This window comes from Protomyctophum parallelum (assembly GCF_964188405.1).
Source record: "Protomyctophum parallelum genome assembly, chromosome: 2".
NCBI classification, from domain to species: Eukaryota; Metazoa; Chordata; class Actinopteri; order Myctophiformes; family Myctophidae; genus Protomyctophum; species Protomyctophum parallelum.
The window spans coordinates 44,256,737-44,272,673 of NC_139699.1; the positions used below are offsets into that span (position 1 = coordinate 44,256,737).

Sequence of the window (15,937 nt, forward strand, 5' to 3'; positions counted from 1 at the left end):
AGTGTGCGTACGTGCGTGTGTGTGCGTGTGTGTGTGTGCATGCATGCGCGTGCGTGCGTGCGTGTGCGTGCGAGAGAGTGTCTAACCTGACTAACGACTGGGGGAGCGAAGGGGTTGCTGGTCTGCTCGGTCAGCACGTTGACCCGGTATTCTTTCACCTTTCCTCTGGAGATGACCCCGTGACCTTCAGTCGTGTTCCAGGTGACCTTCAAAATGGATGGCGACACCGCAGACACATCTGGAGGAGAGATCCACTCCGGAGCTGGAGCCAATAAACACACACGCACGCACGCATGCACGCACACACACACACACACACACACACACACACACACACACACACACACACACACACACACACACACACACACACACACACACACACCAGAGAGAACAGTAAAACATTGCTGTAACTACAGTAATCATTCATTATTAAGCCTCTCTCTAAAGGAGGATCAGTTCCAAATCATAAAGATTCAGAACATCTGAAGATCTGCTGAACTGACAAAGCTGAACCAAGCCTGCAGAATGTAATGGCTGGGCAACGTTGACTCTACTGGTCAAAAGTGGTACTGCAGGCCCAGGTTACATTTATGAATAGAGGTACCGCACAAGAACAGCGCGAGGGGTACTATGATAGGAGCCAGCCAATCCTGTCAATGCTCGAGGGGTACTATGATAGGAGCCAGCCAATCCTATCAACGCTCGAGGGGTACTATGATAGGAGCCAGCCAATCCTATCAATGCTCGAGGGGTACTATGATAGGAGCCAGCCAATCCTATCAACGCTCGAGGGGTACTATGATAGGAGCCAGCCAATCCTATCAACATTCATAGTATATTTTAACCATATTAGTTCATAATGTTACTGAAAGTATATTTTCAATTAAATACTTTGACACACATATGGTGACTAGCACTTGGGCTATTTTGACCCACAAATTGGGTTATGTTGACCCTCTAAATGGGTTATTTTGATAACAAATGGGTTATTAATTGAGTCAAATTATGGGTCAAAATGAATAACCCATTTTACTGCGTCAAAATAACCCAGGAGTTGAATCGCTCCCTTTGTAACCCAGGTGGGGGGTTAAAAATAACCCAAGTTTGGTTATTTTGACTTTTGAAAAAATACAACACAGCAAATGAATCCGGATGTCATGTGTATGTTTATGAAGACATAAAAGGACATGTCTTCACGCATATTGTAAGTCAGTGAGTGCATGTGACACATTAAATGGATACATTCTTTACTCTTCTGTTGACATGCAGCCATGAAATCTACTGTGAAATGTGATTCATGAGCAATCGTAATCACACACATGCACACGCACGCACGCCCACACACACACACACACACGCACACTCGCTCTCTCACAGACACACAGACACACACACACACACACACACACACACACACACACACACACACACACACACACACACACACGCTTAAATATGGTGCTATCATATGGTTGTTAGCTTACAGTATTGTTGGAGGCATCGTTTAGCCTTAATGAGCCATTTCACCGAACACACGCACGCATATCCCTCTTACGTATGTTTAATTCTCTCCTTTCATTCCTGGTGAGTGGTTTTCATTCAATCATCTGTTATCTAATATTTTGCATATAGTATTCATGGCATACTGTAGGGCATAGCAGTTATTTTCCCATAGAGATTTCCAAAAATATTTACATCAATGAATTCAAGCTTAGAATTAAGCCAAATTAATCATTCGATTCCGTTAAAAAAAAAGTCACCTGGAGTAGCACCTCGTTTGACTACTTATCTAGTTTGAAGATGGATTTGTACCTTTTCTAATTTTGTCATGCGTTTAAGAGGTGAGAGTACTTCATTAGACCCCTTGGTGTGGTTGTTGTGTGCAATGATGTCTTCCCTTTGTATTTAGGGTTTCTTCTTCATTTGGTATATAGATTGTGCGCGTCTCTACGGAACGGTATATGAAGCGAAAAAGGAAAGTTCGGTCAATAAACCCCATTTGCTGCTATATGGGGTGATCGTGAACTGAAAGAGCAAATGGAAATGGCGCACAAATAACTTATTTGAATATACAATTATATAAACACAAGTGGCAGGCACTCGACTTCTGCTGATTACTCTGTGCCTGCAGACATCTCCATTGAGGCGCGGCGTGCCGTGCTCCGCTCTACCAAACTAATTTGGCACGGCTTACGGGTGCTTTTAAACTATCGACTTCCCAAATGTATGTGACCAAAATAGCAATTTAGGGGAAAGCGTGCCAACACGCCCATGACCACACCTCTAGGCGCAAATACCGCTGTCGGCAAAAAATATAGCGGGTGACGTGGGACGAAAATATACCATTAATATCTCACAACGGGTAAGGGCTAGTACATATAATTATTATAACCACCGATGGGCCTAGCAACATACGTTTTTCAGAAAACTGTTAGGATTTAGAAGAGCTTGATTACAATCCAACTACCGTACTGCACTACAGCAGTGGTTCCCAAAGTGGGGTCTGGGGACCCCCAGGGGTCCTTGAGGGAGTTCCAGGGGGTCCCCAGCTAAATGATAGTTTGGAACCAAAATGGACCCGTATGGGTCTGTAACTCTGGGAGTGTACAAATGGAACCAAATTAACCCTAACGGGCCCATTTGGTTCCATTCGTACACGCCCAGAGTTACATCAACATTGGTTTTACAATATACATCGGGGGTCCCAGAGATAGAAATGCCATTTAAATGGGGGCTCTGTAGAGTAATGCATGTCAAACTGGGGGTCCTTGAAATTAAACAGGTTGAGAATCACTGCTAGAGCCGTGAAACTTGGAACGCAGCATTTTGCGCTGAACAAATTTGTTTTTTCGAAATCAACGTGCTGGGTTGCGCCTCGGCAAACAGCTGATCTACAAGCTCTCAACTCGTCGCAGCGTGACGCGTTGTGAGCTTGTAGATCAAAGCAATAAGCCACTATTTTCGTCCAAAAGTGCCCTCTTACGGGATTTCGGCCCCTGCCCCTTTAACACTCTCCGCACGTCCCGGATAGGGAGCTGTCATTTGTGGCAGCAGTGAGAGATGTTGAGCATGTCAAAGAGCAAAATGTCAGTCTGCTTCAATTGGCCATATTCAGACCGCAGCCATATCTTGCCAGCAAGGTGCTACCTAGGTGATACTTCCCATAGACAGCCCATTCATCCAAACAGAAAAGCCATCTATAATTATATTAAACAACGTCAAAATCACCAACATTGCAGCTGTAGGGAAAGCTTGAATTATCCTCTTTACACCTTTGTATGGAAGCGCTCGTTATCCGTAAAGCAACCTCCTGCTTCCTCCTGCATTATGTGCAAATTCAAAACAGGTGTGTACACACACACTTCCAGACTCAAGCACATAAAATGTCTACGGTGGATTTTGATTAAACAAAAACTTTACAGATTGAAAGAGGATAATTCAAGCTTTCCCTATACAGCTGCAATGTCAGTGATTTTGAAGTTGTTTAATATAATTAGATAGGACATTTCTGTTTGGATGAATGGACTGTCTATGGGAAGTATCACCTAGGTATAGCACCTTGCTGGCAAGATGGCTGCGGTCTGAATATGGTATATGGCCCATAGAGACTGCATTGTTGATCCGTTATAATCATGGCTGAATGTGATTGGAGGCTACATGTATGCATGAGGGAGGGATCAGCTCATGGCCACTGCGGTCGGGTCAGACATGTGGAAACGACAACTTTTGTATTCATTCATTGTGGAATGAAAACGTTTAACCCATTTTGGGCGGGCACCCCTTTTGGTGTTAGCACTATGTTATGCTTTAGCTATTGAAAAATAGCAGATCTACAAGCTCAAGCCCACCGAGTGGCGCGCTACGAGCTTGTAGGTCTGCTATTTTTGAAGAATCGTGAAAGGTGACATGAAAGTGTTTGAGAACGACTGACATAGAAAAACAGCTTTTTCAAGAAAACTGTCAGGATTTAGAAGACATTTGCAGAATCGTTCCCAGGTCAAAATGGTTTAATCTTTTAGGAATTCCTATACAACTACTATAGGTTTGAATGAATTAAAAAAAGAAAGTCGGCAAGAGTGCCAGTGTGTGTGTGTATGTGTATGTGTGTGTGTCAAGTCAAGTCAAAAGTATACAGAAATCAGCGACGAGCTCAAGACACAGGTGTGTGTGTGTGTGTGTGTGCGGTGGCGCATATATTAACCGACCTCCCTCCAAGGTGCGCGCGGCAGTCCACGCGGAGCTCACGCTCCCGGCCACGTTGGCGCTCACGACTCGGACGTGATAGGTGGAGAACGCTCGCAGGCCCGTCATCGCCGTGCTGTTCTCGGGGGGCGGGGCGATGCCGGTTACGTTAGACTCTGTTGGAGTGACGCTGGGATCCAGCCAACCGGAGCTCACGAACACCCTCCTCTCGGGCAGGACAGGACCGATGGTGTCATTCTGTGATGCTTCCACCACCGGCCCCCGTAGATGGACCTCGTAGCGCGTGATGACACCTGCCAACGAGAAGATAATATAGTTGAGGACATGGATGCTGGTTTTAACCCATTCTGACCTGAGATCAGATTCTAAAAAATGTCTTCTACATCCTGACAGTTTTCTGAAAAAGCCATGTTTCTATGTCAGTGGTTCTTCGATAAAAAAAAAAATAGCAGACCTACAAGCTTGTAGCGCGCCACTCGGTGGAGCGCTATGAGCTTGTAGGTCTAAAATGGGTTAAAGCTACTTGTAGAAATAGAATAAAATCCCCACTCTCAGTTGTAGTATAAGAGACAACTACGTTTCGGCGCACATGCAGGCCTTTGTCAGTGTCAGGATTTGACGAAGGCCGCGTTTGTCTGGCCTGACTGCTGCTGCGGATCCTCAACATTATTAAATAAGACTCTTTTTACTAATAAGAGTTTAATTACTAGTATTAAAATGGTATTATTGGCCCCGGTTTCCCAAAAGACACATGGTGTACGAGGTATGGTGTTGCACATGCTCAGATGCCCTCTAGGCCGCACCCAGAAGCCTGTGAACATAGACATTCCGTGCATAGATGTGCCACGCAATGGTAGGCCTCAGGCCTGGTATGGTAGGCCTCAGGCCTGGTATGGTAGACCTCAGGCCTGGTATGGTAGACCTCAGGCCTGGTATGGTAGGACTATAATATTTGGACTGCTGGACAGCTGACAGTAGGCTCTCTTTACTATATATATATATATATATATATATATATATTACCATACCTCAAAACGCGTTGCAGTATTGAGCTTGTAGATCGGCTAGTTTTGCTATGACAGTAATATGCAATGAGTGTTGCCCACCCATGTTCTACAATCTACACGTTCCCTTCGAATCTGCACCCAGCACACGCCTGAATCCTCAAAAGACGGTTTGAGTTGAGCATGCCTTTTCCCTTGAGGTGAACTGTTCAAAGCCACTTGACCACATGCCCTTAACCCTGACTAAAGTTCATGCTGGTTACTCTGATCTTGCAATGTGTCTGTCCGTAAAAAAGGCCTGAGTTGTAACTGACCCCTCAGCCTATAGTGTAGAGGAACAAGAGACAAGTGAATGGAGATTCATTCAGTTCATTCACTTAATTCACTTCAACAATGACTGTATTCACCAGAGATCTCATTCATTCTCTTTCCCTCCCCATCGCTTTCTTCTTGCTTGTTTAATCTCAGCTGAGTTTAGAACCTTTGAAAAGCAACAGAGCGTGTGTGTGTGTGTGTGTGTGTGTGTGTGTGTGTATGTGTGTGTATATATAGTTAATTTGATTGTTCCTGGTGTTGATGTCAATATGATGGCCTATACAGTTTAGCACGAATAAGGCTCCTGTTGTCTATTTTGCAAAGAGTGGCTGACGAACGCTTCCCACCAGTAATGTGACCCCACACATCACACATTATTCGACAAAGTTATCTTCAGGCATGACCCTTCATAAAAGCCTTACAAATACACTTTAGTGTAGAGCAAAGGTTAAAGGACAACTTTAGTTTTTTTCAACCAAGGTTCATGTTTTAGGTTGTTATTAGACAAAGTAAAAGATGAGTATAATTTTTATTTTATTTGCTGCTTTCTTTCGTTTTAGGGATTTTAGCCGTTTTTGACAGGGGGGGGGCGGGGGCATTCGAGCATGGGGCTAAATATTTTATAGATGTATTTTATTTCATTATTTTCTATAGTCCTACTAGACCCAAAGAAATTACATCTGGCAACAAAAGATCACAGGATCTACTGAATGTGTCAAACTGACATATTGAGCCTATGACACACAGTGTGGCTTCCCCCCAGTAGGCCTCCTTCACATTCAGTAGATCATGTGATCCTTTGTGGCCAGATGTAATTTATTGGGGTCTAGTAGGACTATAGTAAATAATAAAAAAATGAATCGCTATAAAATCAAGTTTAGCCCCATGCTCGAATGCCCCCGCCCCCCTGTCAAAAACAGCTAAAATCGCTAGAACAAAAGAAAGCAGCAAATGAAAAAAAAAATACACTCATCTTTTACTTTCACTAATAACCTAAAACATGAACCTTGGTTGAAAAATAAATAAAGTTGGGTTATTTAATCCATTAAATTATAGCGCCCAGCGATTTATAGCAGCGGAGCACATTTAGCGACGGACCAGGTGCTATCCCGGATGTAGCTGAAGTAGCTTGATGTAGCCAGAACACTCCCGAGGCGATCGACAACAACGGGATGTATTAATTCTAACTAGCGACGGGACCGCGATGGGCCGTCTAACACATCATCTTTTCTTAGAATTGGACGGAATGATATGATGATATAATGAGTTATTCACGTTTTAAGATTTTCCATCTCGTCTCGGGGGGACATTTTCGATGACGTCCCACCGGAAAATAACATGGAGTGTTGCGCAACAGACCGCTCCCAGCCTGTGGAGCGATGCGCTCCGTTTTGATATCAATAATCTCCGTCTTGAGCGCTGGGCGTTACTAATTGGAAAGGCGGAGAACTTCGTCCCGTGCGCTCAGGGTGTTAAGGGACAGAGCTTAGGAACATGGAGCCTTTAGTCACAGCACAAAGCTCCCTGGATTTAAAACAAAAAGACTGCCAGGAGAGGCATCAGTGTTGTTTATTGCAGCACATTTCTATTTTAGTTTTAGTCATTAGTCTCTTGAATAGTTTTCATTCAGTTTTAGTCACATTTTAGTTACCGGGAATGTTTTAGTGTTAGTCTAGTTTTAGTCGACTAAATATCATAAGATTTTAATCGACTAAATCTAGTTGATTTAGTCGACTTTTTTTTACAGGCCTTGATGCCGTCGTAATGACTGTTATTACACTCTCTTGTCCACTAGTAACATTTTAGTCTAGTTTATACGAAAATTAACGAAATTGTCAATATATTTAGTCTTAGTTTTAGTCACCATAGCTTAGTTTTCATTTAGTTTTCGTCAGTGGAAAAAGGTAGTCGACAAACATTTTTCGTCTTCGTTTTTAGTCGACAGAAACAACACTAGGTGTGCGTGCGGTCCTACCGTTGGCCCGCCCGGGCGGTTCCCAGACAGCCTGCAGCGTGTGTGGACCAGTAGCGTTGACCCGGGGTGGGGGCTGGTCCTGGGGTGCAGCGGGCGCCGTGATGATGGACAGGGGAGGGGCAGTGCTACACCCTCCTGTTGAACACACCTGGGAAAGAAACACTTTATGGTCACTAAGTAACTTTGTAGTTTGTACTGTCCTCAATATAAGTGGCTAGATATCTTGACAGTCAGATAAACTCCTCCTTGACATTAAGACTCTGAAGACAGTCGTTTCCATATCCACAGGTTTACTAACATCAAAGAAGTGTGAAACTGAAACGTACAAATAAAGCATAATCAATATCCACAATATATCAAAGATAATCATGTACAATCATCAATGAACATCTAAGCATTAGTTACATACCCACGATGCTATCAAAAGGCGTATATGCAGGTAGATGTTGCTGGATTATCATACACAAACACACAGCTTCTCTGTGCTCAGCCATGTACTAAACTGCATTTACTTCCTGGTTACAGGTGATCACATGACATTCTACTGGTCACATGACTACTGATACACTCTGCTCATAAAGTGACCACACACAATTACAGAACATACAGCATTGCTTTAAAGTTTAAACAAAACACATTTGTAAAATATTAAATTGCAACTTGAAACGTTGTAACTAAAGCCTGCCAGCCTGTATATACTTTACCTCCAGAGTGAACCTGTAGAGGCTGAAGGGTTTCAGACCGCCAGCTACTGCCTCTGTAGAAACACCACTGTAGTGGACAACAGACCCTATGCTGGAGGCCTCTACGGAAGACAACACAAACCTAGAGAGAGAGAGAGAGAGAGAGAGAGAGAGAGAGAGAGAGAGAGAGAGACACAGAGAGAGAGAGAGACAGAGACAGAGTTTGTGAAAAAGTTTGTGAAAGAGAACATGTAAATACTGTTAAGGTAACAAACTATAACTGCAAGCCATCTCGTAGTGAAGATGAATGTTCTACTCGAGAGGCTGGCAGTGGGTGGTACAGTATACATTTAGGTATTTCATCTGGCAGTCAATGAGTTTTAAGCATCCCCAAATGTGTCCCCCTTTCAAAAAGTATTGCTTTCTCTGAACACCCCCTATAGCTGTGGCTGTATGTAACACTGCTCTGCTCTATGCTACTGAGAGAGGGACACAATGACAGATAAGAGTCTATACTATACATGGGCCACATGCGGCCCCCACCTTCACATAATGTGGCCCTCAGATTAATATCAGAATACTGAGATATTATTGATTTCAGCTTTTGTATGTCCAAGTGTTTGGATTTAGTTCATACAGTTAACATAACTATAACTGAATTAATTTGAAATTAAATCAAAATAAAAAGGCAATTTTTTTCAGGATTTCAAAAAAAAATAGCTGATCTACAAGCTCAAAACGTGCCACGGTGCGACACGAATATCGATATACAATATATATCGTTACATGCCTAGTACATACTCATCTCCCTCATTCTTGCCATGCATTCTCCCCTGTACTTCTCACTCTCACTGTACCTCTCCACTGGTCCAGAGTCAGTCATTCATCCTCCTCTCGTCCCTCACTGTACCTCTCCACTGGTCCAGAGTCAGTCATTCATTATCCTTTCGTCCCTCACTGTACCTCTCCACTGGTCCAGAGTCAGTCATTCATTATCCTCTCGTCCCTCACTGTACCTCTCCACTGGTCCAGAGTCAGTCATTCATTATCCTCTCATCCCTCACTGTACCTCTCCACTGGTCCAGAGTCAGTCATTCATTCTCCTCTCATCCCTCACTGTACCTCTCCACTGGTCCAGAGTCAGTCATTCATCCTCCTCTCGTCCCTCACTGTTACCTCTCCACTGGTCCAGAGTCAGTCATTCATCCTCCTCTCATCCCTCCCTGTACCTCTCCACTGGTCCAGAGTCAGTCATTCATCCTCCTCTCATTCCTCCCTGTACCTCTCCACTGGTCCAGTGTCATTCCGTGGGCTGGACCAGGTGAAGCTGGCCCTGGTGGGCCCTGGTCGTCCCACCAGGCTGAGGTGCAGCTGGTCTGCAGCCGGTGCGGCAGATAACGTCTGGTAGGAGACGGAGGAGCTGGCGGTCTGACCCGCGACGTTAGCCGTTAGCAACCGGTAGGAGTAGTTAGAGAACGGAGACAGGCCAGCGTCTTCAAACGACTGCGGAACTGAAGAGAGGCGAGGAGGAGGGGGGGAGATCAGAGAAGACAACGGTGTTGTTCTTAGAAGCAGATTAGTTAGTTTTTAGTCATTAGTCTCTTGAATAGTTTTCATTTAGTTTTTAGTCACATTTTAGTCACATGGAATGTTTTTAGTGTTAGTCTAGTTTTAGTCAACTGCAATTTACAATTTAGGCATTTAGCAGACGCTCTTAATCCAGAGCGACTTACATGAAGCAAGAACAAAAAGCATGGCAATACATCACATACTAAATAATGTGGCCAAATGCGTTGCTAGTTGCGACAAGTTGTGCATTTGTAGATCGGCATTTCTTGGCAAAGAGATTATTTTTGGCGAAAAAAAGAGGGGGCTAAAGTATTGACCCCTGGGGGTTCCCAGTCAACAAAGTGTATTTGCATTAAGTTGTTAAACATGGTACGGATGATGTATTTAGCTTTGAGTAGACAATATTATTATCATGAATCTTCAATTCTCAGTGTATAGAATGTGGTCTCAGCCCAGATAGTGTCGAGGTTTGGAAGGACCTAATTCATAAGAGACAATGTGAAATTATACAGCACTCTACTGTACGTGTGCGTGTACGTGTACGTGTGCGTGTGCGTGTCTCTACTCACGGAAGGGAAACTGACTGTGGACCGTGTGAACAGGCTCTCCGTCCCTGAGGAGGGTGTAGTTGAGGGAGTGGGAGTTGGGGGAGTCGGGGAGACCCCAGGACAGGCGGATAGAGGAAGAACTCAGCACAACACCTACTGGAACAGGCTGCTGGGATGGAGCTGGAGACAGAGAGACAGAGAGACAGAGAGAGAGAGAGAGAGAGAGAGAGAGAGAGAGAGAGACAGAGAGACAGAGACAGAGAGACAGAGAGACAGAGAGAGAGAGAGAGAGAGAGAGAGAGAGAGAGAGAGAGAGAGAGAGAGAGACAGAGAGACAGAGAGAGAGACAGAGAGACAGAGAGACAGAGAGAGAGAGAGAGAGAGAGAGAGAGAGAGAGAGAGAGAGAGAGAGAGAGAGAGAGAGAGAGAGAGAGAGAGACAGAGAGACAGAGAGAGAGAGACAGAGAGAGAGAGAGAGAGAGAGTTAGACATGCCAATTACACCATGGGTGGGCAACTTTGACCATGTGGAGAGGGCCACTGTATTCCCACACTCACTCCAGAAGGGACACATTGCATTATTACTGTCGTAGCAAAAAATAGCCAGATCTACAAGCTCAAAACTCGTCGCAGTGCCACGCGTTTTGAGCTTGTAGATCAGCTATTTTTGTGCGTGCATTTGTGCGTGGCGTGCGTGACAGACCTCTGCTGCAGCCCAGGGGGTTGTCGGGGTCCATGTGAGAGGCTCCGGGCGCACACGCGTCACACTGCTCTCCCGTGACCAGCGCTTTACACACGCACACACCAGAGTCCGGGTGGCACGAGCCGTGCACGCTGCCCACCGGGTGACAGCGGCAGGGCTGACATCTGCAACGACACAGAGAAACAAACCAACCACCACTTAGATCACTGGTTCCCAAAGTGGGGGTCCGGGGACCCCCCAGGGGTCCTTGAGGGAGCTCCAGGGGGTCCCCAGCTAAATGACAGTTTGGAACCAAATGGACCCTTATGGGTCTGTAACTCTGAGAGTGTACAAATGGAACCAAATGGACCCTTATGGGTCTGTAACTCTGAGAGTGTACAAATGGAACCAAATGGACCCTTATGGGTCTGTAACTCTGAGAGTGTACAAATGGAACCAAATGGACCCTTATGTGTCTGTAACTCTGAGAGTGTACAAATGGAACCAAATGGACCCTTATGTGTCTGTAACTCTGAGAGTGTACAAATGGAACCAAATGGACCCTTATGTGTCTGTAACTCTGAGAGTGTACAAATGGAACCAAATGGACCCTTATGGGTCTGTAACTCTGAGAGTGTACAAATGGAACCAAATGGACCCTTATGTGTCTGTAACTCTGAGAGTGTACAAATGGAACCAAATGGACCCTTATGGGTCTGTAACTCTGAGAGTGTACAAATGGAACCAAATGGACCCTTATGGGTCTGTAACTCTGAGAGTGTACAAATATGGAACCAAATGGACCCTTATGGGTCTGTAACTCTGAGAGTGTACAAATATGGAACCAAATGGACCCTTATGGGTCTGTAACTCTGAGAGTGTACACATATGGAACCAAATGGACCCTTATGGGTCTGTAACTCTGATAGTGTACACATGGAACCAAATGGACCCTTATGGGTCTGTAACTCTGAGAGTGTACAAATGGAACCAAATGGACCCTTATGGGTCTGTAACTCTGAGAGTGTACAAATATGGAACCAAATGGACCCTTATGGGCCTGTAACTCTGAGAGTGTACACATATGGAACCAAATGGACCCTTATGGGTCTGTAACTCTGAGTGTACAAATGGAACCAATTGGATCAATTTTGTACACTCTCAGAGTGACATCAAGATTGATTTTTGCAACATAAGTTGGGGTCCCAGAGATAGAAATGACATTAAATGGGGGTCCGTAGCCTAATGCGTGTCAAATTGGGGGTCTTTGAAATTAAAATGGTTGAGGTTAACTGCTAGAGCCGAAAAAGTCTTCTATTATGGGGGTCCCTAATAGCGTATCTCTTCAAATGGGGGTTAATTAGTGGCAATTCGGGGTTCTTGACATGAAAAAACCACTGACTTAAACCATTTTGGGCGGGAACCTCTTTTGGTGTTTTAAACATTATGTTGTAATTTAGCTATTGATGGCGCGCTACGAGCTTGTAGATCTGCTATTTTTTTTTAAATGTAGAAGATTCTTTTTTAATTTCGAGGTCAGGCCTAAATCGTTGGTCTATTCTTTGTCCACTTATTAGAGTTTATTAGAAAACATCACTGCATAACAGTATGAACTAGAAAAAGTGCCCTTCTGGGCACAGGTCTCCACCAGGATGAGCAGATGTGAAGAATTCCAGGCAAAGGTTTTTCCTTGGCCTCTAGGGAGTTGGCATACAAAGTTATCCACAGGTCCGTGCAGTTAGAGGTAAAAACAGTTTTCGGCCAGTTATAGCGCCACCTTGAGGCTGAGTTGAAATTGTTCATGTGGCATTTCGTCCTCGGCCTAGTGGGAATGTGGGTGCACAATTTCACGGAAATCACGCGATGTGTTCATGATTTGCAGCATTTTGTTTGAAACTGAGCACTCCTGTGAACTTTGGAAGCCAATCTTAACCAATCAGGATGGAGTCTGAGAAATCTGAAAGACTGGTTTCGTTGAATGGCTCTAGAGAGACTGTGTACCAATTTGCGTGATGTTTGGACGAAATCTGTAGGTGTACTGTGCAAAAACTTGTTTTGCACAAAGCGGCCTCCTGGTGGCGCTATAACAGGCCGTTCTGGAAAGTTTGGGGCAGAGGTTCATCGTTGGCATCCAGGGAGTGTGTGTGTGCAAAATTTGGCATCGACCGGGTTAACGGTGGCCGAGATTAGCTGCTCACGGACGGACACACGGACGGACAGACGGACGGACAGACGGACACACACACGGACGGACGGAGTGCAAAACATACTCTCCCCCCATGCCTTCGGCCTGGTGGAGACAATTATGATGTTTCTTACAGTTCAGTTCAAGAGGACTGCTCTATATATCTTAAAAATATATATATAATAACAAAATGATAAGAATGAATCCAAAAAGTTTCTATAACTTCTGGTAAAGTATGTTCTTGGGAGCTTTTGTTTGTCCCCCTAAAACCAAATCTCTTCACCGAAAATACAGAGTTTACAGATTATTATTGTCACCAAATTGTTTGCCTCAGAAACTAATGTTGTGTATTTTCACACAACTTAACCAACTAAGCTAGAGAAGACTGGAGTTCTCTAACACAAACTGCAGACTGTACTGTAGTGAAAAACCTTGTCAAAGCATCATATCATGAAATTTGGAGACCACACTAACTTTCCACAGCATTGGCAGCTGCCACTGCCAGCCAATGTTGTATGACTGTCTTCTTTGTGTCGTTTTGCACTGTTCTATGCGAGAGCTCAGTGTGTCTATAGTAGTCTATGGCACCGATTCCCAAACAGTGGTTCGGGACACATGGTTGGGTCGCGGACCAATTTTTTTAATGGTCCGCGACCCAAAGATCCCCTTTTTGTGTCTTCCATTGCGCCATGAGCTAAAAGGTCAGTGAACCACTGGTCTATGGGGACACATTGGAGAACAGAGTCAAAGAAAGAAGATGTAGTCTTTCCTCAGTAACGTAGGTATGATGTTTTACCAACTCATAGTGTGTGACTGTAACAGAGTCAAAGAAAGAAGATGTAGTCTTTCCTCAGTAACGTAGGTATGATGTTTTACCAACTCATAGTGTGTGACTTGTCCTCAGTAACGTAGGTATGATGTTTGACCAACTCATAGTGTGTGACTTGCACATTTGCTCTCGTGGTGCGAGGTGTACAGTGTCGTTGTCCTGTCCTTGTCGTGGTGCAACTTGTCCTACGTGTTTCATGTGGCACCTTAACCAGAAAAATACCTGTATATCCCACATAGTGACAATAAATTACTCTCAGTTTGAGAGAGCACGCACGCGTGTGTGTGTGTGTGTGTGTGTGTGTGTGTGTGTGTGCGTGCGTGCTAGACTGACAGGTGTTGGGTCTCCACCTTAACACTATCGAGGAGAGACCCTCAGGCACTACACCCAAACACCTCACAACGCTTATTCACAGTTATCACTTAGAGCTGTCAAAGTGTGTTCGTGCGTGCGTGCGCACGTGCGTGTGTGCACACGTGTGGGACTGCCCCACTGGGGGGAGTGTTACCCCCAGTGGGGCAGGGAAGAAGGTGATCAGCCGGCCAGCCACCTCACACCCTCACACACACACACACACAAACACACCCGCGCGCACGTGCACACAGTACATGTAGACTGACACCACTCTCATTGAACGATGACAGCCTTATACACACGCACACCTACACGCAAATGCACACACACACGGGCGCGCGCGCGCACACACACACACGATACTGCAGTGTGAAAAGCACAGATTCTGAACGAGACACAGATTTGACCTGTCAACTGGTGCCTGTGCGTGCTCAGTGCTCACGCAGTTATCTGAATGGCCCTGCATGGTGACTCGACCTTCACTCCCCTCTCTCAAGGAGAAACACCTCCGCTCGGCTCTGTCGGCCTCAAAACGTGTGTTTGTGAGTGTGTGTGTGTGCATGCATGTCTGAATGTGTCTGCTGCGTGTCCCCATATAAGAGGTCTATTAGGAGTCACATAACACTGGGTACACTGCGTGTGTGTGCGTGTGCATGTGTGCGCGTTTGTGTGTGTGTGTGTGTGTGTGTGTGTGTGTGTGTGTGTGTGTGTGTGTGTGTGCGTGCGTGTGTGTGTGTAACAGAAGTCCACATATTCAGTCATATTCTCCAGTCTGGGAAATCTTCAATAACCTTATTGAGGAGGTTTAACCAGCCAGGCCCCTATCAGATCAATATGGTGTGTCTGTGATTGTGTGCGTGTGAGTGTGTGTGTGTGTGTGTGTGTGTGTGTGTGTGTGTGTGTGTGTGTGTGTGTGTGTGTGTGTGTGTGTGCGTTCATGCGTGCGTGTGTGTACTTGCGAGCGTGTGGATATACATGTGTATTTGCACTTGACTTCGTTGTGTGTGTGTGTGTGTGTGTGTGTGTGTGTGTGTGTGTGCGCGCGAGCGTGTGTGTGTGACTGTGTGTGTGTGTGTGTGTGTGTGTGTGTGTGTGTGTGTGTGTGTGTGTGTGCGTGTGCGTGCGCGCGCGCGAGCATGTGTGTGTGTGTGTGTGTGTGTGACTGTGTGTGTGTGTGTTTGTCCTATTGATCGTCAGAGGAGGATAAATGACTTGATAATATTTAGATGAAGAAATCTTTATCTCGGAGAGACGCTGAACTGGAGCAGTATGAAGAATAAATCATTCATCCTTACACAGACAGAGAGAGAGAGAGAGAGAGAGAGAGAGAGAGAGCAGAGGGTGGATAAAGGGAGCAAGATAGAAAGAGAGAAGCAGAGATAAATAAACTGAGAAAAACTAAAGAAGACAAAGAAGCTGCATTTCTTTCCCCTCGGCATCGGAAATGGAAATAAAATGTTTTCTTCGATAAATACACGAGTCAAAATATCCAATCACTTATTCCGGATTCTTTCATTTCAGTTCCATTTCAAGAAATGGTTGGTTTAGACTGTATCTATACTATCTATCATTTACATTATGCACAATT

General features: G+C 44.9%; 1 protein-coding gene across 1 annotated transcript in view; it reads right to left on the reverse strand.

Moving 5' to 3' along the window:
- The window catches only part of ush2a (Usher syndrome 2A (autosomal recessive, mild)), a gene marked incomplete at both ends in the record, with an annotated part of 385,038 nt that overhangs the window by 272,048 nt on the left and 97,053 nt on the right, over positions 1-15,937 (reverse strand). Inside the window, 7 exon segments of the mRNA XM_083759320.1 lie at positions 87-262; positions 4,209-4,499; positions 7,501-7,635; positions 7,910-7,917; positions 9,466-9,694; positions 10,337-10,480; positions 11,003-11,166. Of these exon segments, the coding sequence (XP_083615446.1) occupies positions 87-262; positions 4,209-4,499; positions 7,501-7,635; positions 7,910-7,917; positions 9,466-9,694; positions 10,337-10,480; positions 11,003-11,166 (1,147 nt within the window).